The sequence below is a fragment of the Camellia sinensis genome, chromosome 4, assembly GCF_055761805.1.
Source record: "Camellia sinensis isolate YWXY chromosome 4, ASM5576180v1, whole genome shotgun sequence".
In the NCBI taxonomy this organism is placed as follows: Eukaryota; Viridiplantae; Streptophyta; class Magnoliopsida; order Ericales; family Theaceae; genus Camellia; species Camellia sinensis.
In genome coordinates this window covers 9139024-9167001 of record NC_138964.1, presented here as the reverse complement: position 1 = coordinate 9167001, position 27978 = coordinate 9139024, and the positions used below count along the sequence as shown (strand labels likewise).

The 27978-nt window shown below is 35.5% G+C and overlaps 1 protein-coding gene across 5 annotated transcripts; it reads left to right on the top strand.

Annotated features, from left to right (window-relative positions):
* Positions 1-20265: 20265 nt before the first annotated feature.
* On the top strand, positions 20266-27337 carry LOC114319174 (putative rRNA-processing protein EBP2 homolog). 5 transcript variants are annotated; one of them, XR_014365404.1, is made up of 3 exons: positions 20266-20489; positions 21131-22134; positions 25827-26378. XR_014365404.1 is itself a non-coding variant. In XM_028266174.2 (2 exons), the coding sequence occupies exon 2, from the start codon at positions 21140-21142 to the stop codon at positions 22076-22078; it is 939 nt and encodes a 312-aa protein (XP_028121975.1). In that variant the 5' UTR covers positions 20346-20489; positions 21131-21139; the 3' UTR covers positions 22079-22317. The 5 variants fall into 5 exon arrangements, 1 of the variants encoding a protein (XP_028121975.1); XR_014365406.1 differs by lacking the exon at positions 25827-26378 and adding an exon at positions 22486-22859 and having other exon boundaries at positions 20314-20489; XR_014365407.1 differs by lacking the exon at positions 25827-26378 and adding an exon at positions 26512-27337 and having other exon boundaries at positions 20324-20489.
* The last annotated feature ends 641 nt before the right edge of the window (positions 27338-27978 follow it).

The following is a 27978-nucleotide window of genomic DNA, read 5'->3' as shown; positions in this document are numbered from 1 at the left end:
CTATGTCTTTACCTTGGGAAGTGCAGCAAATTCTTGAAAATCGTCCAAATAGACGTGCATTGCCAGGTCCACAATGGAATCCGAGTTTATTGCATTGGATAAAGCAGGAGAAGAAGCAGAATGGTTTCGACATTTCTTGGAAGATATTCCAATGTGGCCCAAACCTGTGCCCGCAATTTGCATCCATTGCGATAGCCAAACAGCTATGGCTAGGGCACAAAATAGTATGTATAACGGTAAGTCTCGTCATATACGTCATAGACATAATACCATTAAACAACTGCTCTCAAATGGAATTATTTCCATTGAATATATAAGGCCAAGAGATAACATTACGGATCCGTTAACAAAAGGTTTGACTAGAGAGCAAGTTATGAGATCATCGAGGGGAATGGGATTAAAGCCTACCAATTAAGAACCGACTTAATGGCAACCCAACCTAGCTGACTGGAGATCCCAAGATCTAGGTTCAAAGGGACAACCGAATTAAGTATGATTCCTGGCCATCACTAAAGAGAAAATCTCTTACCCATTTCTATGATAACAAGTGATGTCTGCAGCGAGAATTAGGATAAGTTTTACTTTTAATGAAGTTCATATCTTGGAAAACCAAGTAGGGTATAACAGAATACTCTTAATGAGCATCACCTATATGAGTGTGAATTGGGCCGATTCTATGAGAATGCTAAGGCTACATTCTCTAGAGCACTCATGAAAACCAGGTATTGCCCAGGGCCAAAACGGGCACAACCGAAAGAACCAAGATGTGTATGAAAACAAAACTGTGTGAAAGCTGTCGTCTCGGTTTACACTAACGGCAGAACAGTTCAAGACATCATGTTCACTGATCAGCCAGTAAACCCGATAGTTTTTCACAAGGGAGGGTTCAAGGCCATAAGCTACCTATCCTATGCAGGATGTTTTCAGTTTTGTATTTTCTCAGGTTGCATGTTGTTGCATTTCCGTTTTGTCAATTTCATTCATGTGGGGGATTGTTGGAAAAATGGTTTAAATTCTGATGTTTCGGAAACTTTATGCTAATTATTATATAGGACCCACAAGTCATTTATTGAGGGTTCGAGTAGCAATATATTCGTTCTATATGGTGAACAAGATTATATAATTAGTGAGTCAAAACCATTTATAGGTGAATGGAAAATTGACTTCTAAGTAAGGTTTATGAACATTAGACATGTTTGTGGAAATTCTCAAAATGGTGTTGCATCATTTTCTACACAGGAAAATTATGAACAATTTGGTGAATATATATAAGGTCCTAGATAAGTTGGGTTTGGGTCAAGCCCATTACTTATTTTCTTGGGCCCAAATTGTTTGAATTAATGTTAGTTTGTTGCTGGAAAGTTTGAATTTTATATTCAAATTGCAATGGATTGCAACGGACATCAATGGACATATTTTCAAATTGCACAGACATGTCTTTCCATAACAGGTTTCCATTGCCTATATTAAGGCAGTCCTCCATCCTTTTTATTTCCAAGAAAGAAAACATTTTTTCCAGATCTTCCTTTTCCTTCTCTATTCATCTTGCATATTCCATTTTTAGAGTTTAAGTTTGAGAGAGTATAAAGCACATATTCTGGTTCGCTGTACACATAGAGTTAGTGCAAATTCTGTGTGTGGTGATTGTTGTATCCTGGAGACAAGACGCCCATTGATCTTGTGCACCAGTGGAGAGGGCGTAATTCTGTCTTAAAGACACAGTGTCCATACACTGGCCTCAATTACATTTTCATACCATTGTTTAATCTGCTATAAAGTTGTAAGTTTTTTTTTTTATTTGTTTTATTCATTCGCATGTAAATTTGCATGTAATTAATTTACCGAAATTATTCTCCAACACGTTAAGCCAAAATAAGACACGAAATGGTTTGCTGTAGTGTGGTTTTTGTGGACAAGTTTTGTTGGTATCTTTGTTTGTTTGTTTGTTTGTTTTTTTTTTTTTTGGCAGTTCGCTTTAGTTACTATTGGTTTACTTTTGTGGCACGGTTCAATAGATGTGAACGCTACTTACTTTTGTGTTATGCAACATGGAATCGTGGATTACCCTTTGCTTTTTTCAATTGTGAACTTTTATGGTTGAACGTAATGTAATGGATCAGTGTCGATATTCGGTATACTCATGTGGATGTACTCATGGTTGTTTTTTTTTTTTTTTTTTGTGTGTGTGTGTGTGGTAAGTATTGTTTTTAAATGTGCTCAGTGTACAAGTGGACAATTGATGTGTGTGTTGTGTGCATTGTAGGGTTCGTCAATTGCCAAATGTGGAATGGTCAATGTAGCAACAATCGAAATTATGATGATGTCATAGTTGAACTCGCTGAAGAACAGGAAGACCTACAAAAAAGTATAATTGGTGACGTTGCGCAGCATGCAATGGAATATTACCTGAATTACATGAAGAAGATCCTACGTCGAACTTCCATTTTGACCGGTCGTGCATGGATTCAAGAATTATTTGATGGGCACTTAGGCAGGTGTGAACAAAATTTGCATATGCCGCTGTATGTGTTTCAAGCATTGTGTGACACACTAGGAAGTGACTTTGGTTTATGGGTACCTAAAAGACCGCATGAATTGCACATTGAAGAAAGTGTTGTGATGTTCATCCATACGTTAGACAGCTGCACTAACCGAAAAATTCAAGAATGGTTCCAATACTCGGGAGAAACTGTGTTGCGACATTTCCATGCGGTGTTGGAAGAAATGAAGCTGTTCACAGAAGAGCATTGTAAGCCCACTAGAGATCAAAATAATAGGCATCCATATTTGCGATCCAGAGGCAAATACGTGCCATTCAAGGTTAGCATTTCAATTGCCATTATCAGTTATGTTTCATTTATGTGATGTACGTGAACCTCCTGTGTTGTACGGAATTGGTGCAGCATTGTATTGGAGCATTGAACGGTACTCACGTACAAGCCGTGTTGCCTGCTCGTAATGTCAGCACATATTATGGTTGCAAAGGGTATCCAACCCAAAACATACTAGCAGTATGCGACTTCGACATGTGCTTCATTTTCATATCTTGTGGTTAGGAAAGAAGCATGCATGACAGTCGCATCTTCAAGGAAATAATTAAGAACGAACATGCACCATTCCCGCACCCCCAGGAAGGTAACACATTTGAAATTAAGTACTAGTTAATAATTTTGTTAAATATTAACTTGTGGATGCGGGATATCCAAGCAAGAAGGGGTATTTGGCACCATTCAAAGGGTCTCTGTATCACCAAGTACAGTTCCGGGATCATGGACAACTCGATAACCAAGAGAATTGTTTAACAAGGCACATGCATCATTGAGGAGCGTGGTGGAAAAGACTTTTGGAGTGTGGAAATTGCGCTGGAAGTTCCTGAAAGACATGCCCAACTATGATTTTGTGTCGATGCAGGTGTCATTGGTTGGTGCGTCAATGGCTTTATACAATTTCATCCGTAGACACGAGATAGCTGGTAACGACCACAATGAACATGTCATTTGTTCCTCAGTTCCGGATGACATGCCTGCCACGGAAGGAGGAGAAAATATGGATGGTGGCCTCATGGTTGGGCATACGGATGTGGATACGGTGAGAGTTCGCATTCGCATCCACGACCATTTTGTTGCAATACGAAATCAAGGACTATTGTGAAATGCTTGTTCTGTATACGGAATTTTTTGTATGGTGTCATAGTTTCACGCACGTAGCGTGACTTTTAATTATGGATGCACAGTCGTTGCAAAAATTAGAATAAATCATAACAGACTTAATTATGGGAACCAAAATTGATTGATTGTGTTATGTTATTATAATTTTGATTTGCCTTCGTAATTTATATAAATTTCTAGTCGAATTTCGAATAAAGTTCCCACTATAATAAGTTAACTACTTATTTTTTTAGGTTAACAATAAACGTCGATATCAATTTCGGGCTTTGACTTTTGAATTTGTAATTTCCATACCTCTAAGCCAAAGTTGCAGGCAATGCGGATTAGAATTCATTTCAATTTCTAATTTATGTATGGACAATGGAAATGTGTTGCAAATTTTTATTTTTTGTAAGTATTACATTTTATCATTTACTATTTAAATGTAGATTGCCTTTGTAATTTTTTTTAATTCGCAGTTTGTACAAGTAAAGGTCAAATTTGGTAGCCACATTTGTCTTTTTCTGTAAAGTTTTATTTGACAATTATAACAAAATTATCTCAAATTCACTAGTTCCCCTTTCTTTTCTTTTTTTTTTTTTTAAAATATCAATTGTTATAATTGTATTTTTTGTATAACTAATGAATTAGAAAGAAGGGTAAAATAGAAAATTCATATTAGTTTTTTCATTAATTTTTAAAATGAGACTAATATTTTGGGATAATAAAAAATAAATAAAAAAATTAATATTTTGGTACAAAAGAAGTAACAAATTTTGGATATTTATAATTTGTATAATGAGATTTGTTGGTATATTAATTAATATTTTTTAATACATTACTAATTAATATAAAAAAATTATTATAAATATGTTCATTGATGTCAAACTAACATCAACTTAATTAAATTATTGCAAACAAATTTTTCAACCAAAGTGAACACATGACAAACGGTGGCAGACTGGCAGTGTCCTCGCTGCCACGTGGAACTGTTGCCTTTTGTATTTTATTAATTTTTGTATGGACAGTTTGGTCAATTTACATGCTATCATCATTTCAAACACATTTTTCAATACAACAACTTAAATAAGAATCTGTCCTCTCTTTTCAAACACAAAAATTAAAATAGCTTACTAAAATAATAAATAAATTGAAAAACCTAAAAAATAGCCACTTTCCAAATACCCACAATAAGACTCCTAAAGCAATGCCAAGTATCGAGACAGTTGAAGAGGTTTCTAAAGAGAATACTCCCTTGAAAAAAATAGGAGTCAGTTGTGTACTTCCAAGAACACATACATCATCTAAAGACAATAACACAAGTGCGATTTATCAATGACTTTAGGTGATCTTGAGTCTCATATTAGTATCTTTGAAATCTTTATTCTTTTTACTTTTCTGGGTTTTGTGATTGGTGAGTCAATTTTCGTTAGCTTTGTTAGTGTAATATTAGTGTACTATAGTATTGTTAGTATAATATAGTATTAGTGTGCAATATCTAGCTGTCCCACTAATGATATTGTCTCTTTCTACTTTCGGTGTGTTGGCATTAACATCCTATGTACCATCTTTCCTCTCTATAAATGAGAGTGATCTGCTCCTTGTAAATCACTGAACATAATACAATTTATACAATTTATTCGGTCTCTCTCTCTCTCTTTCTCTACCAAGTTTACATGGTATCAGAGCTGAGTTTATTTTCTCTGTGTTCTTAGTCCCGTACACAGTGGCACTATAGAACTACTTCCAAACCGTTGTATCTTCCTACCAACCTGCTCAGAATTTCCTCACGATTCCAACGGCACCATCCACGTCACCAGAAACTCCGTCACGCGCCCTCACGCGCCACTTCCATGCTCGGTGCGTCTCTGCTTCCGCCGCTACTCTCATACGCGCTCTCACGCGCCCTCCGTTGTGTGCTCACGTCATCTCTAACGTCAGCCCTACCCTTTGCTTGCGCCGCATGTGCGCCGTTCGGCTATCGTGTGCCTGCGTGCGCCATTCTGCTCCCTTGCGCCATGCGTGCGCCGTTCAGCTATCGTGCGCCGCCCTTTGTCCCTGTCATTGTGTACTGCTCCTCTGGCTGCTATTGTGCACCGTTGACATCATCTGGCCCTCTGCTGACATTAGTAGCCCATTTCCCAGCTATTTTTGACCTTCCGGACTCACTAGTATACTCTGTTTTACCAAATTTTGCTCCTACAGGCCTGTTCCTATTTATTTAGTTCTACTCTATTTTTATTATGGATCGCCATGATGCCTTCCATCCAATTTCTGTTTTACTTAATGGTTCCAATTATGTACTGTGGGCCCAAGCCATGTCTTTCTTCCTTAAAGGACGAAAACTTTAGCGTATTATCACAGGGGATGTGACCAAACCGGTGAAAGAGAATACTGAACTTACTGCCAAATATGAAGATCGACTCGAAGGCTGGGACAATAAAAACTACCAGATCAATACTTGGCTTTGGAATACCTCTGTTCCCTCTATTAGTCTTCAGTTTGGCCGTTTTCAACTTGACTCTGTTCCCAATCCTGCTAAAGCCATTTGGGATTTTTTGAGAGATCGATACCAGACTACCAGTCTTGCCCATCAGTATCAACTTTAGAGTCAACTCCACCGTATGCGTCAAGAAACCAGTCAGTCTATTGATGACTTTCTTTCTCAAATGTATTCTGTTTGGGACCAGCTTGCTCTCTCAGAACCGGCATGGCCTCACCTTGAAGATGCTACTTTATTCACTATGTATCGTAATCAGTAGCGGTTGGTTCACTTTCTCATGGCTCTCACTCCCTCTTTTGAGCCAGTGCGTGCCTCTCTTCTTCATCGTTATCCATTGCCCACTCTTGAACATGCTATTTCTGAGCTGTTATCTGAGGAAACTCGTCTTGGTACTCTCCAGACTCATCATGTGGACTCTGTTCTTGCCACTCCTCAGTCACGACCCTCACCAAACCAATGGACCACTGCTTGCCTCTATTGTCAGAATCGGGGCCTTCCTTCTACTCATCTTTTGGTTCATTGCCCTGTCCACTCCTGCCGATATTACAACAAACTTGGTCCTGGTTATCTGCAGTAGGATTGTTTTCGTAATCAATCTCGGTCATCTTCCACTAATCACTCCTCTCGCGGTGGCTCTTCTAGGGGGAGCTCTCATTGTTAGTTTAATCGCACTGCTGCTGCTGCCTCTGAGGATTTCTCTGAGCCTTCTGCTCCGTCTGCCCCTATTTTTTCTCAAACAAATGTTGAGGCCATGTTCAAACAACTTTTCTCCACCTCTGGTACACCTCCTCCTACTGCTTTGTCTGTGACTCCAGGTAACTCTTCTTGGTATTTTGACTCCGCCTGTTGTAATCACATGACTTCCAGCTCTACTATATTCTCCTCCATATCTCCCTCTACTTATCTTCCCTCCATTCATACTGCTGATGGTTTTCTCATGTCTGTCAGTCATGTTGGGACTGTTTCCACATCTCAGTTATCTTTACCTCAAGTTTATCATATCCCTACTCTAACCTTAAACCTTATCTCTATTAGTCAATTATGTGAGTTTGGTCTAATCGTCACATTTTCTGTTAATGGTTGTTTAGTACAGAACCCTCAGATAGGACAGACTATCGGGATCGGCTGTAAACATGGACGTCTTTATGAACTCATTCAACTTCATGTTCCGGACTCCCCACAGATCGCTGTTCCTGCATCTACTTCCTCTTTATCTCCTTTTCATCTTTGGCATTTTCGCTTAGGACATCTTTCTGTTAGTCGCTTAAAGTCTTTGGTTTCTAGTGGTCAATTGGGTCCTGTACTTCAAGATACTTTTGATTATATACCTGTCAACTTGCAAAACAACCTACTTTATCATTCAATAAAAGTACTTTTGTTTCTCGTGCTCATTTTGATCTCATACATTCGGATATTTGGGGCCTGTCCCCTACTATTACCATGGGGGGGATCTCGTTACTTTGTTGTTTTTATTGATGATTATTCACGGTTTACTTGGCTTTTTCTTATGAAAACTCGGCCTGAAAGCATTTTTATTATAGCTTTGCCAAAATGGTCCACACACAATTTTCCAAAACCATTAAAAATTTTCGCTTTGACAATGCTATGAAATATCAGGATACTGATTTCCTTTCCTTTCTTCAGAGTTATGGTACTCAGCCTCATTGTTCCTGTGCTGGCACGTCCCAACAAAATGGACGTGCTGAACGGAAACATAGGCATATTCTTGACACTACTCGCGCTCTCATTCTCTTGTCTTCCTGCCTTGAAAACTTTTGGGGGGAAGTTGCCCTTACTGCTGTGTGTACTATCAATTGTGTTCCTTCCCCTGTCATCCATAATCAAACTCTCTTTGAATGTCTACATGGCACTCCCCCTTCACACACCAATCTTCGGGTTTTTGGCTCTGCTGCTTTGTTCTGCTTCAATCCCATGAATGCACCAAGCTTGAACCTCGTTCTCGTCTTTGTTGCTTTCTTGGATATGGGATTGAACATAAGGGTTTTCGCTGTTGGGATCCTCTCTCTAAGTGTCTTCGTATCTCCCGCCATTTAGTTTTCTGGGAGCACAAAATGTTTTCTTCTCTCTCATCTTTTCACTTACCCGCACTCTCCACTCTGGTCATCTTTACTAATCCTTCCCTCGATCTCTTCTCTAACCACTTTGATACAGGTTCCTCCTTCATCGAGACGCCCTTGTTGATCCCTCATCCCGGCCAGACTATTCTCTTTGATGGTCCACCTCTCCTTGCACCTTTTAGTCCGTCTCCTCCTTCTTCACCAACTCTTCCTCCTCTTGATCCTCCTACAGGTCGGCCGCACCGGGTAACTCAACCACCTATTCATCTTCATGATTATATTGTTGGGTCTACTGTCTTTTTAATTTATGAACCCATCTTCTATCGTGAGGTTTGTACTAATCCTCTTTGGCAGCAAGCTGTAACTGATGAACTTCAGGCTTTGGACAAAACTCATACTTGGGATATTGTTGATCTTCTTCCTGGCAAGACTGCAATTGGCTGTAAATGCATCTACAAAATCAAGACTCATTCTAATGACTCTATTGAGCGCTACAAAGTTTGTCTTGTTGCCAAGGGTTTCAACCAGGAATATGGCATTGATTATGAGGAGACCTTCTCCCCTATTGCTCAACTTACCTCTATTCGCAGTTTGCTCGCTGTTGCTGTTGCTCGCCACTGGGAGCTCTTTCAGATCGATGTCAAGAATGTCTTCCTTAATGGTAATCTTCTTGAGGAGGTCTACATGCAACCTCTACCTGGGTCTACTTTTCAACCTCATAAAGTTTGCAAACTATAGCGTGCCCTCTATGGCCTCAAGTAAACACCCTACGCTTGGTTTGTTAAGTTCAGTTCTACCATTCATGACTTCGGGTTCACCTCTAGCTCCTTTGACTCTGCTTTATTTATCCGGACTACTCCTCATAGTACCACTCTTCTCCTTCGTTATGTGGATGACATGATTATCACTGGTAATGATGCAGCTGATATTCTTCACATCAAAAGTTTTCTCTACCGTCAGTTTGAGATGAAGGACCTGTTGGAAAAATGGTTTAATATAGGCATATTTTTTAGCCCAAATTTGAGTGGGCCCCAAACGTCTTTTGGGGTGGGTCCGAAGAGGTAAAGCATTCCTTGCTGCATGGCAAGTCACACGGTGAAGACGGAATGCCAAAACCATTTATGAGTGAATGGGTAGTTGACGTTGTTTTCGGGTCTAACATTAATTTTTTAGATAAAATTCATTTGAATTTTTTCAATAAAAAATTATTGTGGGAATTTAATTTAATTCTAAATTTAAATTTTGGGTTTCTAAGTGATTTCCTAAAGTTTGTAATTGTGGGATTTTAATTTAATTTAAAATTTAAATTTAATTTAAATATAAATTTATTTTTGATTTCCTAAAGTGGTTTCCTAAAAAATGATTAAACTATTCAAATAGTTTAATATAAGTATTCCATTTATTTAGGAACTGTTCCACCTCTAATACCAACGGATACTTTCTTTTCAAATTGTTTGAATATGTGTTCAAAGCAACAGTCAGGATTGTTTGAAATTTTTGTTCTTAGCAATGGTCAAAACAATTTTGAATAGTTGGTTTTCCTGTTCAACTCTTTGGTGCACCTTTTCACTTCAAACTTTGGAACCTGTTCGGGTCCTATGTTTGCCTATAAATATAATCTTTTTCCAGCAGTCCGGAGATCTGGAAAAAAAAATTTCTGATTTTTGTCTCTTTACTGTCCATTTTGTTCTAGTGCATTTATTCTTCATATATTAGTTTTAGATTAAATTTAAGAGAATATAGGTTTGGTTCGCCGTACAATTTTGTTTGGTGTGCTACAACAATTTTGTGAAGATCATTGTATCCTGGGAGATAGACGCCATTCAACCGTAAGCGCCGTAGCGGGGCGAATCTGTCTTAAGGGTAGAGTGTCACACACTCGACTTGGTCTTTGAATTTTTAATTCGGTTCAATAAATAAATTCGGTACATTATTTATTTATTTATTTGAGTTTGTTTTGATTTATTTTATTTACACAGAAGATTGTTCCAACAATTTTAAGACAGATTTGAATTATTCTGTTTATAGAATTTTTCGTTTGTTTCATTTTCTCTTTCTTCTTTTAAGAAAGTTCTTTTCTGTGGATTTACAAAATAATATCCTGGTTGGAAAAACAAATAGTGATTATATGCTATTTGATAGATAGTAGTAATATACTATCTATTTTCTTTGGCAACTAGTAGTACGATACTGGTGTCATTAACAATTCAGAATATATTTTTGTGGAATTTTTTCAGGAATTAATTTTGGTTTTTAGAAATTGTTTTTTGAGTTTTCATTAATTAAAATTATTTTTCAGTAGTTTAATTATTGAAGTGTTACATAAATTAATTTTCTGTGTGGAATTAATTTGGTTAAATAAAATTTTATTTTATTTTATTTCCAAATTAATTAGAAAATAAAAGTTACATTCTTGTTTCTTTTATTTTTACAGAAATTAATTCTGTGAATTTGGTTTAGTTTTCTGTGTGGAATTAATTTGGTTAAATAAAATTTTATTTTATTTTATTTCCAAATTAATTGAAAAATAAAAGTTACATTCTTGTTTCTTTTATATTTACAGAATTTAATTCTGTGAATTTGGTTTAGTTTTCTGTGTGAAATTAATTTGGTTAAATAAAATTTTATTTTATTTTATTTCCAAATTAATTGAAAATAAAAGTTACATTTTGTTTTGTTTCTTTTATTTTAACAGAATTTATTTCTATAGTTTTGGTTTAATTTGTTTAAATAAAATTTTATTTTATTTTCAAATTAATTGGAAATAAAAGTTACAATTCTTGTTTCTTTTATTTTTACAGAATTTAAAATTCTGTGTTTTTTGGTTTAAATTTTCTGTGTAGTATAAAATTCTAATTCTAATTTTATTTTATAATTTAGAATTTATGGCTACTAAAACTGGTCAAACTAATGTTCAAACCAGTACTGATATGGTGATTGCCATTACGCCAACCTTTCCTTATGTTGGGACTGTGCTAGTGAATCATGGTAAACAGTCAGAGAAGTTCTTAAGAACTAATTTTTGCAAAGGCAAAAGAAGAACAAGCAAGAAGCTTGCTCAAGTCCATATGACCGAAGTGGATAAAATTTCCAATGGTGTAGATGACATCAATCTTTCTGCAGTTGTTTCCGAGGCAAATCTTGTTGAAAATCCTAAAGAATGGTGGCTGGACACTGATGCTACTCGCCACATTTGTGCCGACAAAAAGATGTTCACATCTTATTCTACAGTGGACAATAGTGAACAACTCTTTATGGGCAACTCCTCAACTTCCAAAGTTGAAGGACAAGGAAAGATTGTACTCAAGATGACATCTGGAAAGGAACTCACTCTCAACAATGTGCTGCATGTATCGGACATTAGCAAGAATCTTGTTTCCGGATCTTTGTTGAGTAAGAATGGGTTTAGACTAGTATTTGAGAGTGATAAATTTGTACTTACTAGAATGGGATGTATGTAGGAAAAGGTTACATGTCTGATGGCCTTTTCAAGTTAAATATAATGACCGTTGTATCCTTAGTTATTAATAATACTACATCTTCTTCTTACTTGCTTGAGTCTTCAAATTTATGGCATGGTAGACTAGGGCATGTTAATTATGGATCTTTGAGTAGATTAATTAATATGGAATGTTTACCTAAATTTGACATTGATTCAAATCATAAATGTGAAATTTGCGTTGAGGCAAAATTATCTAAAACTCCTTTTCATTCAATTGAAAGAAGTACGGAACCACTTGAATTAATTCATAGTGACATTTGTGATTTTAAATCAATTCAAACTAGAGGTGGAAAAAAATATTTTATCACTTTTACAGATGACTATACTAGATATAGTTATGTTTATTTAATTCGAACCAAGGATGAACCTTTGGAAACTTTCATTCAATATAAGAATGAAGTTGAAAATCAACTTAGTAAGAAAATCAAGAAACTTAGAAGTGATAGAGGTGGTGAATATGAATCACCTTTTGGTGCGTTTTGTAAAGAACATGGAATAATTCATCAAACCACCGCTCCTTACTCACCTCAGCAAAATGGAATTGCTGAAAGGAAAAATAGGACTTTAAAAGAAATGATGAATGACATGTTAATCAATTCTGGATTACCTTAGAACTTGTGGGGGGAAGCAATAATTTCTGCTAATTATATACTTAATAAAGTACCTCGAAAGAAAGTGAATCAAACACCTTATGAATTGTGGCATGGAAGAGTACCATCCTACAAATACTTAAAAGTGTGGGGGTGTGTGGCTAAAGTGGCTATTCCTAGTCCTAAAAAGACTAAGGTAGGTCCTAAGACCATTGATTGCATTTCATTGGTGATGCCAAGAATAGTAGTGCATATCGGTTTTTGATTCATAAATCAGAACATTCCGAAATGCATGTAAATACTATTATTGAATCTCGGAATGCATCTTTCTTTGAACATGTATTTTCAAATAACATTGGACAAGAGACTAGTAACAATAAAAGATCTCATGATGATATTACTAGTCAGGATCAAGAACATGATCAATAACAAGAGTTAGATCAAAATGAGGAAGAGGAACCTAGGCGTAGTAAACGTGCTAGAACCTCAAAATCTTTTGGTCTAGATTTTCTAACATATTTGTTAGAAAATGAGCCTTTAACTTTTAAAGAGGCTATGTGCAGTCCTGAAGCTCCTTTATGGAAAGAAGTTGTCAACAGTGAAGTTGAATCCATCTTGCAAAATCACACTTGGGAATTAGTGGACTTGCCACCAGGTTGTAAACCTCTTGGGTACAAGTAGATTTTCAAAAGGAAAATGAAAACAGATGGATCAATTGACAAATACAAGGCAAGACTTGTGGTCAAAGGTTTTAGACAAAAAGAAGGTCTTGATTACTTTGACACATACTCACCGGTTACTAGAATAACATCCATTAGAATGCTAATTGCCATTGCATCTTTATACAATCTAGACATTCATCAAATGGATGTTAAAATCGCTTTCGTAAATGGTGAGTTAGAAAAAGAAATTTACATAGAACAATCAAAAGGGTTTTCTGTTCCAGGGAAAGAAAAGAAAGTGTGTAAATTGGTTAAATCATTATATGGTTTAAAACAAGCGCCAAAGCAATGGCATGAGAAATTTGACAAGGCAATGATGTCAAATGGATTTAAAATTAATGAGTGTGACAAATGTGTTTATATTAAGAACACAGATAAATGTTATGTCATTGTATGTCTTTATGTAGATGATATGCTCATCATTGGTAGTAATAGTGACATGATTAAAACTACCAAGAAAATGTTGAATAAACATTTTGACATGAAAGACATGGGCATTGTTGATGTAATTCTTGGTATGAAAATTACCAAAACATCAGAAGGATATGCTTTGTCACAATCTCATTACATTGAGAAAATACTTGACAAATTCAGCAAAGATGATGATCATCTTGCTAAAACTCCTGTAGATGTTAATTTGTATCTTTCTAAGAATGTACAGGAAATTATTTCTCAATTAGAGTATGCCCAAATTATTGGAAGCTTAATGTACTTGATGAACTGCACTCGCCCAGATATAGCTTATGCAATAAGTAAATTAAGTAGATATACGAGTAATCCGGAGTAGAACACTGGAAAACAATTATAAGGGTTCTAAGTTATCTCTGATTCACTCGTAACATTGGGCTTAATTATACTAGATATCCAGCAGTACTTGAAGGATACTGTGATGCAAATTGGATATCGGATACTAGAGACGGGTATGTCTTTATTATTGGTGGGGCGGCTGTATCTTGGAAATCTTCCAAACAGACTTGCATTGCTAGGTCTACTATGGAATCAGAATTCATAGCTTTAGACAAAGCAGGGGAAGAGGCAGAATGGCTTCGCCACTTCCTTGAAGATATTCCAATATGGCCAAAACCGATGCCTGCTATATGCATACATTGCGATAGTCAATCAGCAATAGGTAGAGCACAGAGTCATATGTATAACGGTAAGTCTCAACATATTCGTCGTCAACATAATACCATAAGACAACTACTCTCTAATGGAATTATTTCCATTGATTATGTGAAGTCTAAAGACAACATAGCGGATCCACTAACCAAGGGTTAGCAAGAGAGCTAGTTGAGAATTCATCGAGGGGAATGGGACTAAAGCCTATTAAATAAGAGTTACCACAACGTCAACCCAACCTAGTTGACTGGAGATCCCAAGATCTAGGTTCAAAGGGACAACCGAGTTGTGAATGACTCAAAAGGATCACTGGGGAGTCTAACTCCTACCCATTTCTTTGATGAAATAGTGATGTCTGCAGCGTTTGAGGTTAAGTAAAATTTTAATGATTCTTATATCTAGGTAAACCTAGTGGAGTATGGCATGATACTCTTCATAAAAATCACCTATGTGAGTGTGAACTGGGCCGGTTCTATGAGATTTGTGAAGGGCTACAATTCTCTAGAGCACTCATGAAAGACCAGGTTGTTCAGGGCCAAAATGAACACAATAGTGTGAACTAAACTTTGTTTGGGGATATACTGTGTGAGTTTTATTATCTTGGTTTACACAAACGGCTGAACAGTTCAAGACATCATGTTCACTGGTTAGCTAGTAAATTCGATAGTGTTTCACAAGGGAAGGTTCAAAGCCAAAAGCTACCTATCCTTTGCAGAATATTTCCAATTTCTGTACTCTCTGTAATTAGATCATGTTGTTACATTTTCTCTCCGTCAAATTCCATTCATGTGGTGAATTGTTGGAAAAATGGTTTAATATAGGCATATTTTTTAGCTCAAATTTGAGTGGGCCCCAAACGCCTTTTGGGGTGGGTCCGAAAAGGTGAAGTGTTCTTTGCTGCGTGGCAAGTCACACGGTGAAGACGGAATGTCAAAACCTTTTATGAGTGAATGGGTAGTTGACGCCATTTTTGGGTCTAACATTAATTTTTTAGATAAAATTCATTTGAATTTTTTCAATAAAAAATTATTATGGGAATTTAATTTAATTCTAAATTTAAATTTTGGGTTCCTAAGTGATTTCCTAAAATTTGTAATTATGGAATTTTAATTTAATTCTAAATTTAAATTTAATTTAAATATAAATTTATTTTTGATTTCCTAAAGTGGTTTCCTAAAAAATGATTAAACTATTCAAATAGTTTAATATAAGTATTCCATTTGTTTAGGAACTGTTTCACCTCTAATACCAACGGATCTTTTCTTTTCAAATTGTTTGAATATGTGTTCAAAGCAACGGTTAGGATTGTTTGAAATTTTTGGTCTTAGCAACGGTCAAAGCAACTTTGAATAATTGGTTTTTCTGTTCAACTCTTTGGTGCACCTTTTCACTTCAAACTTTGGAACTTGTTCGGGTCATATGTTTGCCTATAAATATAATCTTTTTCCAGCAGTCCGAAAATCCGGGAAAAAAAAGGAGTCTGATTTTTGTGTCTTTGCTGTCCATTTTGTTCTAGTGCATTTATTCTTCATATATTAGTTTTAGATTAAATTTAAGAGAGTATAAAACACGAAGTTTGGTTCGCCGTACGATTTTGTTTGGTGTGCTACAACAATTTTGTGAAGATCATTGTATCTTGTGAGATAGACGCCATTCAACTGTAAGCACCGTAGCGGGGCGAATCTGTCTTAAGGACATAGTGTCACACACTCGACTTGGTCTTTGAATTTTTAATTCGGTTCAATAAATAAATTCGGTACGTTATTTATTTATTTGTTTGAGTTTGTTTCGATTTATTTTATTTACATAGAAGATTGTTCCAACAGGACCTTGGTACTCTTAACTACTTCTTAGGCCTTAAAGTCTCCCATGATTCTACTGGTTCCTATTTGTCATAGGCCAAATATGCATCCGATATTCTGGCCCGTGCTGGTCTTACCAATTGCAAAACTACCTCTACTCCAGTTGATCCTCAGATTCGTCTCACTCCTCTCGATGAGGATCTCCTCTCAGATGCTACTTTTTATTGCCAGCTAGTCGGTAGTCTTGCATATCTCATTGTGACTCATCCTGACATTGCCTATGCTGTTCACATTGTTAGTCAGTACATGTTGGCTCATCGCACTCCCCATTATACTTCTCTACTCCGCATCCTTCGCTACCTCAAAGGCACTTTGTTTCATGGCCTTCACTACTATACTTCCTCCTCTCTTGAACTGTGTACTTTTTCTAATGCTGATTGGGTTGGAAATCCTACGGATCGACGCTCCACCACGGGTTTCTGTTTCTTCTTAGGGGATTCTCTTCTTATTTGGCGTAGCAAGAAACAATCCCTCACTACTCGCTCTAGTACTGAAACTGAATACAGAGCTCTTGTTGATACTACTCAGGAACTTCTCTAGCTTCGCTGGCTCCTTGCTGATATGGGTGTTTCTTCTTTTGGCGCTACCTCTCTCTATTGTGACAATTAGAGTGTCATTCAGATTGCTCACAATGATGTTTTTCATGATCGCATTAAGCATATTGAGATTGATTGTCACTTCATTCGCCAGCATGTTACCCGTGGCACTGTTCTTCTTCTCCCTATTGCTTCTGTTGATCAACCTGCTGATATTTTCACAAAAGCTCATTCTCTTGGTCGCTTCACTGATCTCGTTTCCAAACTCAAGCTGGTTTATGCTTACCTTCTTTGAATTTGCGGGGGGCTGTTAGTGTAATATTAGTGTACTATAGTATTGTTAGTATAATATAATATTAGTGTGCAATATCTAGCTGTCCCACTAATGATGTTGTCTCTTTCTGCTTTCGATGTGTTAGCATTAGCATCCTATGTACTATCTTTCCTCTCTATAAATGAGAGTAATCTGCTCCTTGTAAAACATTGAATATAATACAATTTATACAATTTATTCAGTCTCTTTCTGTCTCTCTCTCTCTACCAAGATTACAAGCTTCTCTAATTTGTACATACATAGATTATGAGTTCTGAACATTGGCTAAATTTTGGCTCTCATATTTTTGTTGATCAATGTGAGCTTCCTTCCTCAAAAAAACACAAAAAAAAAAAAAAAAAAAAAAATGTGAGCTTCCTTCAAGTTTTGATTTGATTATTTTTTTTCTATTGGTTTAACATCATGTGGACGATGTTTTGAAGAAGATGTAGATTAAATATGTGAAACAATTTAGCAAAGTGTTTTCAAGTGTATAGAAGTGGGCTGTTGAATACTGTAGGATCAAAAACGGTCTCCCGCTGTACCAAAAGCTATAACTAATAGTAAGGGTGTAATTTTATTTTCTCAAAAAGTACAACACCAGCATCACAACCGATTGACCCAAACCTGAGCCTCCGCCACAGCAAAATGTTGGCCTAAACCCAGACCTATAAATACTAATGCCGCAACAATGTTGCTTAACTTGGTATAACAAAGCAAAACAATAAGAATGGATATTACCATGGACTTGTTTGAGACACCATATTTTGTCTTCACAAAAAGTATAATATTAACAACAAAGTTCATTGTTGCCATAATATATTTAGGACTGTTCAAAATACTGTACAATCTGTTAAAACTGTATCGATTCGTATCAATTTATGCCGATCTAACCGTTAACCGCAGTTTAAACTTTAAAATTTATAATCTGCCAACCGAACCGCTCCGCCATAGTTAATACATATATCTTTTTTAACTTCTAATGAAATATCAATATAAAAATGAGTGTGAGAGATATTTAAGATATGAAATTTATTACAAATTAGTAGTTATATATATAAAACATATTATATAAAATTACTTTCTGTTATATAACTAAAAAATATTATACAAATTAGTGTTATATATTATGCAAATGTATAATAATTAGTTAGAATATTCTTCAATCCTCTAATCCGCTAAAAATTGTCCAAACCGCAATTTGTCCATCCGTTAATCCACTAATTTACCATTCGATTTATAATTTTACTCTCAAAATGCCCGAATCGTACCGCGCACACTCCTAAACATAGTTGAGTTAGATTAAATGTCATTGCTAATAAAAGTATATTTTATGGTAGCTAATCTTGTGCGATGCACATGATAATATAATTTTTTCAAAATAATATTTCATAAATTTTAGAGTAAATTACAAATATACTCTCGAGGTTTGTTTGAAATACAGATTAGTCCCCGTGATTTGAAAAATTACAAATATCCCTTTATTAGAATTTTTTATTTAACAAAATTAACTGAAAAAATAAAATTCATAATTATTCTCCTATACAATAACAAAATTACCTAAATTATTAATTGAAACATATTTTTAACATCATTAAAAACTGTTAATTGACTTAATGATTTATTAATGAAAGGGATAATTTGTTATGAAATTAGAAATTTCAGGGGGTGAAATGTAATTTTCAAAATCACAAGAGGCGATTTATATTTTAATAAAACCTCAGGAAGTGTATTTGTAATTTATCCTAAATTTTAGTTAAATTATTTATATGTATGCCAATGTAAAGTATGAAATGCAGAAAAAGTATGTTAAATTATTTTAGTTAAAATTACATTAAAAAGTATGTTGCAATGTGTGAAATGCAGAAAAATAATCTTAATCATATAATATTACAAAAGTGTCAGTTAAATAAACGTGATGATTAGTTAAATCTATTTATATATATCTTGAGAGGGTAATTTTTGGTGAAAATTGAGCCGAGCTGCGAGATGGACTTTGTGGCTCAAAGTACGAAGAACTGTGTAAAAATGCCGTAATGTTACTCCGGCCCAAGAGAGGTATAGTTACTCCGGCCCAAAAGAAATGTTAAGTTACTTCGGTCCGGGCAACTTGGAGTTAGGCCGGTCTCAGAGTTAGTTCGGTCATGACGTATTCTGGATAGATCGGTCAAAACCTTGCTGCTCGGTAGCTCGGTCTAAACCATGCCATGGTTCGTGCATGAGAGAACCGAGATAAGGTGTAACCAGAGGAAGAACCGAACTATTGTTAGTACGGCTTATTATGTGGCTCAGCATGGTAGTGGGTATTTCGGTCGTGTTGTAGTTCGGCCATGATTATAACCATCTCACTTGGTTTGAGCAGTGAGGGGGTGTTGAAGGATAAGCATTATCTTTCAAGAGTATGAATCCTAGGAGGACTCTGCATGGAGGAATAAAAGTCCTACTAGGATTGTGCCACATGGAACTTATAAAAGCTCACAAACATCACATTGGGAGAGGTAACACACAACTTTGCTTTCTGAGCACATAGAGCTTTGTCTATTTGTCAAGTTTGCTGACTTAGGCATCGGAGAGGTTTCCAGCACACACCCGCCGGCTAGCTCACGTTTATATTTTCGGGTGATAAAGCAACGTCGTACGGAGGGGCGCGGACTTGGTCAACAGGATTATACGAGAAGGTATATTTCTTTTCCGTACATATCTTTATTATGTACATACATATAAAGTTATTTTTAAAAATATATTGCAACATATGTTATACAGAAGTATAATTTTAATTTGATAAATTCTATTACTGCTTCATATGATTTTTATTTTTTTATAAACATAATTTTTTTGAATTAAAAAAAAAAAAAACTTGAAACGCTTTATTGGGCTTCGTTTTTCAAAATTTGTTTTCTAATTTTTTTTTTCTTTAAAAAAAGGAAGAAGATAATTTAGGCAGGAATATGGTGTTTTCAATGGATTTATGCCATTTATGCAACTCTCAGGGTTGTTTTGGGAAGTTGGTAAAAAGTTAATTTTTGGCTTTTTATCAAGTTTTTTGACTTTTTTGGAAGTGGTTTGGGAAGTTGGTAAAAAGCTAACTTTTTGCTTTTTAGTTTAATATTTATTTATGGTGTCAAATCAAATTAAAATGACCAAAATACCCTTACCCAACATAAGAGAGTTATTTTTTTATTTATTTTTCATAGGCCCTAATTTGTAATTTTAGGGCTGCGTTTTTAGCACTTGCCAAATGGCTTTTTTGGCTTTTTTGGCAGCCATGTTCCCAAAATGACACTCAATTACAACCAATCTAATTTTCTTCTTATTCAAAAAATGTGAAGTGACAAATTTTATTTATTTTCTAATTTTTAGAGCTAAGTATGGTCTGGGCCTAAACCCAAGCTCAGGGTGAGAGTTTGGGCCTAAACCCTAATATCTAATTTTTCTCTCTCCATTTTAGATCCTTCTCTTCTCTTCGCTTCTCTTTTCTCTTCGCTCTCTCTGTTATCTCTGCTCTCTCTCTCTCTCTCTCTCTCTCTCTCTCTCTAAACCACACACAAACCCTAAGACGAAGCAAGCACGAAGCTTGCGATTACTGACTGAAATCCATCAAGCATCTTCAAGTCCAGGTATTTATTTATCTGAAATCGTCTTTATGATGGAACATTTGATTCAAATTGCTTGAAATTTGTTTGATAATGCTTGAAATCTGTTTGAAATTGCTTGATTATTGTTGTTGTTAGTCTGCTTGTTTTTTTGATGAATTGTTAAGAAATATTATTTTCCAAAATTTGGCTATGGCAGCTCCTTTGGCTGCCACTGTGGATGCTCTTAAGTTAAAATACAGTTCTTGTTAGATTCTTGTATGGTTTGTGCATTCCATGACTTTGCCTAGTTTTTAAGTATCTCATCCTTATTTTCCTTTTGGTTTACTATTTGATTCTTCATGCTTGATATATGCTTTTGGGCCTAGTTACCCATTTTTGTTTATCTTTTCTTCTGTTAAACTGGATAGTGTTGGCTAAAGATGCTCACTGGTGTCCTCTAAGGCTACGAACACGATATATATCAAATTTTAAAATTAGATTACTTAAATTGGAAGAGTTTTGATTACTTAACTCTGTATTTGTTTTCTTCTTCTTAAAATTGTTAATGAAGAAAGCATGAGATGGTTAGGTTCATTTTGTATATATTGAAGGAATAGCCAATACATGTCTTTCCTTTTTCCAGCTGTAGTGTAATGGTGCAATGTATTTTTGGTTTTTGATAGATATATTTAATGGGGATATTCAAAAAAGCACCAATTTTGTTAAAGAAGGATGCTATGAATGATGATGATGAGGTGGAGAATCTTGAAGTGGAGGGTTTAAATTCCGAATCGGAATCGGAGTCAGAAGATGAAGATGAAGATGGAGATGTGAAGTTGACAGAAGCTTCAAAGAACTCCGTATACAACAGGGATGGATTGCTTGATAAACTTGGAGACATTAGCTGGCCCGAGAATGTGGAATGGATACACAAGCTTTCCCTTGATATCGATCAGGAGCAAGAGGTGGATGTGAATGATGACCTGGCACGGGAGCTTGCTTTCTACACACAGGCATTGGAAGGTACAAGGCAGGCTTTTGTGAAGTTTGAGTCTATGCGGCTTCCTTTTCTCAGGCCTTCTGACTATTATGCTGAGATGGTGAAAACTGATACTCACATGGAAAAAGTCAAGGGCCGGCTTTTGGTGGAGAAGAGAAAGATCGAGGAGTCTGAAGAGAGGAGGAAGGCCAGGGAGTCCAAGAAAATAGCTAAAGAGGTTCAGGCTCAGAAGCTCAAAGAGAGGGCTAAGCAGAAAAAGGAGGAGATAGAATCTGTTAAGAAATGGAGGAAGCAGAGGCAGCAGAGTGGGTTTGCCGGGCCTGGGGGTGACAAAGACGGTGAGATAGGCTTTGCTTTTGAAGACGGAAAATCATTTGAAAGGTCAAATAAGAAGAGGCCAGGGGTGGCCCCTGGAGATCGCTCTGGAGGGAAGGCAAACCAAGGTGGTGGTTGGAAGGGGAAGAAAGGAGGAGCCGGTGGAAAAAGGAAGAGTAGGGACTTCAAGGATTCCAAGTTTGGGTTTGGAGGAAGAAAAAGCTTGAAGAAGCAGAATACTGCTGAGACTACAAATGATGTCAGAAGCTTCAGAAAAAACAACAATTTCTCTGGAAATAAGAGAAGGAAGACGTGATGCATTCTCTCAGTTTGTTCCGTGATGTTGAGAAGTACGGTTCAAGTTAGCTATATGTAAGTTTGAAATTCTTAAGATATTTCTTTCTAATGCATTCAGTGTTTTTATTGGATTTCTATAAATGTTATTTTTTTCCCCTATCTGAGTCACATATGAAGTAGTCACAAACCTTGCTATCTTTAGGTACTCTCGTTTATGACCAATTATTGATTAGTTGATATTTTCTCTTGGCTTTAAAATTACCATGGGATTTGTTTGGTTGCTACTGTAATTGTTGTCGTTGTCATTTTTATTCATATTCTTGCTTCATATATTGCTATTTTTTGATATGCAATATCCATTGATACTATACCTTTATATTTCACTGAATTTTGTTCATTTGTTTGGCATTTTGGTGGTGATGGCAGGTTTTGTTTCAATTTTTGCTATTTGTTTTGTTGTCGTCCCATTATTATACTATTCTACTTGCGAGCTGTGTAATATTAAGAAATGTGAAAAACTGATCATACCTTAGCAGTGAAGCTGAGCCCCAGTGTTTGGGGCACTTGAAGCCTGCACATCGAGTCTGGGGTCGAACCCTGGCACCAATTAGTAGATATATATATATATATATACTAATTGATATGGGAATATTACAATTCAGGAGCTGTTTTGAAAAATTATTACATATTAGTGATCAAGTTTATGATTTTAATTACTAATATTTATATAGTTTATCATTTTTTTGTAATTTTTTTTTGACATCTACTGAAATGTGATTCTCCCAATTGATATTCCTATAGTGTACTTCAAAAATAACTGAACATTTTTCTCCCTCCCCAATTTTAACCAACAATTTTTGATAAAACAATCTATCCTTTATTATGGTCAACTCTGCCAAACTAAAAAAACTTGTGTGGTTGTGATTATCCATATAAAGAAATAATAAAAATACCTGTGGCAAAGTTTATGTTCTTTTTTCTTCTCTTTATCCAGATTTCTGTAAATTTAAGGATAAATTACACAAATAGTCTCTATACTTTCACGGGTGTTTCAATTTGATCCTTGAAATTTCAAACTAGGCACATTAACTCTCCACATTGTGGAGTTGTCTTACAAAAGACCAGTTGGTAATGGGAATTACCTTTTATATCAAAAAATAGTCACATGCCATGTACACATACATGATTCAAGGGCAAAGTGGTCAATTTACACCTCTCTGTTCTTGTAAAAATGAGCCAAAATCATACCGGTGGTCGATCGGATGGTCCGACTACCCAGTCATTTGGCCGGTCGACCGGCCAAGCCGGTTGCCCTCCTGCTTTGGGCAGTTGTCCGGTCTTGTAGTGATTGTTTGTTTCTTTGCCTGTTTCTTGAATTATTAAGACAACAAATACATCAAATACGCTCAAGATATATGAAAGAAGATTAATGTAAAATAATTAAGTTAAATATAAATTTTAAATCATTTTAACGCTTGAAGATAAATCAAAACATAAAAATTAAAATCTTCAAAATATAAGGTAACCTTTTTTTGAGATGGTTTGTAATTTTATTAATGGTTTGATTTGGATATGTATCTCTATTCACCACGACAACACAAGCAACAAAACCATTAACAAAAACCTGGGTTAATTCATATAGGCACACAAACAACAAAATCATTAACAAAAGCATCCATTCCATTCACAAAAACATATATTCCATTCCAAGCACCATCCATTCACAAAAACATCTATTCAATTCCAATCACCATCCATTACTAGCACACAAAATATAATTGTATTGATCTGAATAGGGAGACCATATCACCAAAAGCATTCCACTTTCAATACATACATATATATATATATATATACACTACATCTGGCCATGAACAATAAACAAACAAAAAGGAATCAAACAATTACAAAAAAAAAAAATCTATCAACACCCTTGTGCAATGCATCAAAGAAAGCAACCAATTTTCAGACAAAAAAATAGGCAAAAGACTCACCGTAATCAGGTACTTCATCTTCATTGTCGCCCACTGTCATGTTGAAGGATCTTGTTCGATTGAGTCAACGCCCAACTTTTGATATTCAATTCGTCGTAAGGGACAATTGTTAGAACCCTAATTGCATTTTGTTGAGTTAGGGCTGGTGTAAGTGTTGGGAAAGGTGTAAATTGACCACTTTGCCCTTAAATCATGTACGTGTGCGTGGCACATGACTATTTTTGGATGGAAAAGGTAACTTTCGTTACCAATTGGCCTTTTGTGAGACAACTCCGTAACTTGGAGAGTTAATGTGCCTAATTTGAAAGTTTAAGGACCAACATGCATGAAAGTACATGGGTCATTTGTGTAATTTACCCTAAATTTAATTCTGGTTTTTCAAGTCTGGATCTAAATTCGGCCAACTAGTTGCTGATATACTTCACAATATACATTTGTAACAATCCTTTCAACTTAAGCAACTCTTTTGTGCTTAGAATTCTTGGCTCATCCTTCCATAGGTAGGAGAGTGGAATGCCAGATCACAAGCTGAGTTGTTAAGCATTTTTACTGTAGTATAATCATGCCACTACCAGCCAACATTACTGTAAACATATAATTCTCAAGTTTACAATGTCAAATCCTTCCAAGTTTGTGGATCTTCCTTACTCATCAAGTAAGTTTTTGTTTTTGATGATAAGTAAATCTTGTAATGATAATAAATTAAAAGCTAATTCTGATTATCTATCTTGGGCACACTGAACATTAAGCCCATCGAGACTGGAATAAAGATTCCCATTTCAAGCTTTATTAAAATATTAAAAAAAAAATCACTAAAAATAAATAACAACTCATCTAGAAACAGTTTTTGAAAAATCAAACAAAACAATATAGTTTAGATGGTGTTTTTAGGTAGGATTTTACAATTACTCTTTAGTAGTTTTTTTTTGGAATCTAAAGAAGATGATACATTTCATAATTATTTAAAAAGTTTTTTTTTTTTTTTTGAATCTTTTCAAACTTGCATTTTGGTGAGAAATTGTTTTATTAACCTTATAGTATTATGGAGCCTTTATAGAGCTACGGTGGGGTAAAGATATATATATATTTTTTCATAAATTTGCTAAAAAAAATGCTCCTTTTTATTTTTATTTTTATTTTTTTACAATGAAGAAGTCATTCCAAATAGACTTATTTGTTTTTAACTTTTTGAGAAGAAATTTTTTTGTTTAGTTCCTCCCAAACATGACCTTGGCGTCTCTACTATTGAAAAATAGAAAAGAGACACCATTGTTGAAAAATAGAAAAGAAGTGAGCAGTTGCCATGTGAGATTCTTTGGTAGCTACAAAGACCATGATTTAAATAATGAAGAGAACATCCTAAATTTTGGGATGTAAGCGCCCCAAATTCGTTCACACATTAATGATTAAAAAAAATAAAACCATGAAATATGTCAACCCTCAATAGCTTTCACACCACTCCTCATTATGTATAGTATAAACCCTTGAATCCTGCCCTACAAAAAGCTTTCACAACACTCTTTTTAAAAAAAAAGGAAAAAAAGACTATATAAAGGCTCAACACCTCCCACTCTGCAGAAACATCAACTTTCTCTCTTACTAGCCTTTGTTCTTGTTCTTCAAATTTCTCTTATGTTCTTTCTATATCACAAACCATGTTAGATTCCACAATTGAGTTGATCACTCTGGCCGCTTCTAATTCTATAGTTGTCTTCTGCTTCTGCAACTTGATCATCGGCATTTTACTCGTTGGTGGCACAAAACCCGCTTCAGAGTTTGTTCAAGACAGTCCCATTCCTCCACCAATAGTTGATCATAGAAACAAAAATGGCGACATAGAAGAAACAATTACTACATGTTCATTGAACAATGATGTCGATGCATCGACAGTCGTTAGTGAGTCGTGTGCTGAAAAAGCAATGGTTGATGAAGAAAAAGGAAAAGAAAATGAAGAAGATGATGAGCTAAGGAAAAGAGTAGAAGAATTCATTGATAAGATCAATAGAGGCTGGAAGGCAGAGAAGTTGAGGACATCTTTATTAGTCTAAATAAAGACAGTTTAACATAACATGTAAATTGAGGTTTCACTTCTTGTTATTGTAACAATTATGTGGGGTTCTATGCAAAGAAATTTGGATTCAGTAGAGAATTGGAGGTCCAGATAAGGAATCATTTTCTTCATTCTCCTTTGAACATCTTGTCCTCCATTTTTTGTTTTTGTTTTTGTTTTTGGGAAGGGTGAGGGTATTTTTACCTTTAGTATATGGAATAATTCAATTCAGATATTGAATAAGAAATTTTGAATGAAGGGCATATTTGTTAGCAGAATAGGTTTTTTTTTTTTGGTGACTACTTTATTTGTAGGCATGTTATATAATATATTGAACTCTATGCCTCTCATCTTGGGCTCCCCAGTTGACATATTTCAGGATGAACCATCATCGGTTTTTCTTGGCAGTTGGCAATGGCAGAGAATATGCAATCTCTTCACAAATCTGAGACATTATTTGAACTCGGAAACTGACCAGCTGGTGTTTGGTCAGATCAGAAATTATGGGTTGTTGGTGAGGAATCAATTCAGAAAAGTTGATGTCTTCTAAGTATGCACAACCTTTGTTGTTGTTTGTGGGTAGATTAGGTGATCAATGATTGTGTTAGTGACTACTTTAACTAAAAGAAACAATCTTACATTTAGAATTGTCACTTTGATGACAATTTTGCTTTCTGGTTGTCCATAGAACAAATCAAAAGGGTTTTGTAACTTTTGTACCGGTGGAGAGCTTGCAAATAGTTGCTTTGGGAATTTTAAAATCAGCCAGAAATTGACTGGGACAAGTGGCGAGAAGTTAGTGGCCCGACAGAGATGTGGCAGTTAGAAAAGGTAACAGTAAGGATCAAGCTGAAATCGCAACCATGGAAGGCATTAACAGTCAAAGATAGCAATTAGAAACATCATGGACAAAGGATTATAAATATTAGAGGCATATGCACAAAAGGACCTTTAGTTTAAAGCAATGGCTGATGAAGAAAAAGAAAAAGAAAAAGAAAAAGAAAACTAAAAGGAAAATGAAGAGGATGATGAGCTGAGGAGAAGAGTAGAAGAATTCATTGATAAGATCAACAGAGGCTGGAAAGCAGAGAAGTTGAGGACATCTCTATTAGTCTAATAAAGACACAGTAATTTTAAAATACCATGTGAATTGAGGTTTCACTTCTTGTTTGGATATGTTTTTGTAACAATTATATGTGGTTTTATGCAAAGAAAGAAATTTTTGTTCAGTAGAGAATTAGAGTCCCCGACAAGGAATCGATTTCTTCATTCCCCATAGTACTTCTGTTGGCTTTTTGGCTTTTCGAAGGGTATTTTTGTGAATGTGAGCGTGCCAGCAAGGATCAATCAGTCCTTACAGAAATTGTGATTGCCAACCAATTATCAGACGATTGTGTTTTAGTTCTTTTCAGCCTCAATGAAGAGGACTTTTACTGGTGGCTTGATTTAGGAGAAGTTAATAGAAAATAACAGTAATATGAAGAACAATTGAAGTATTTCATAAAAATGAACACTTACAATGGTCCAAACTCAGCCTCAGAGAGGTTTACAACAGCAATCTACTTGAATCTACTTGAAGCTACTCCTATGAATCGAAGTGCAGTGCTGGTATTTAAAGTGCAGGTATTTAAAGAACAGGTATTTAAAGACTGGAAATGTATATGACTGGAAAAGAAAATATATGAAGTAAATGACTGGTTTGTATGATCTGAGTCTGTTCTCTTTTCTGGGGGCTGCCCTGCTATTTATACTCGTCAGTGATGACCTTCGAACTGCACTTCGAACCGTCGAACTGCTCCTCCATGATCGCTGATCATGCTTCCTTAAAAGTAGCTCCATTACGCCATTACTGGCAGTTGAGCTTCCCTCTTGTAC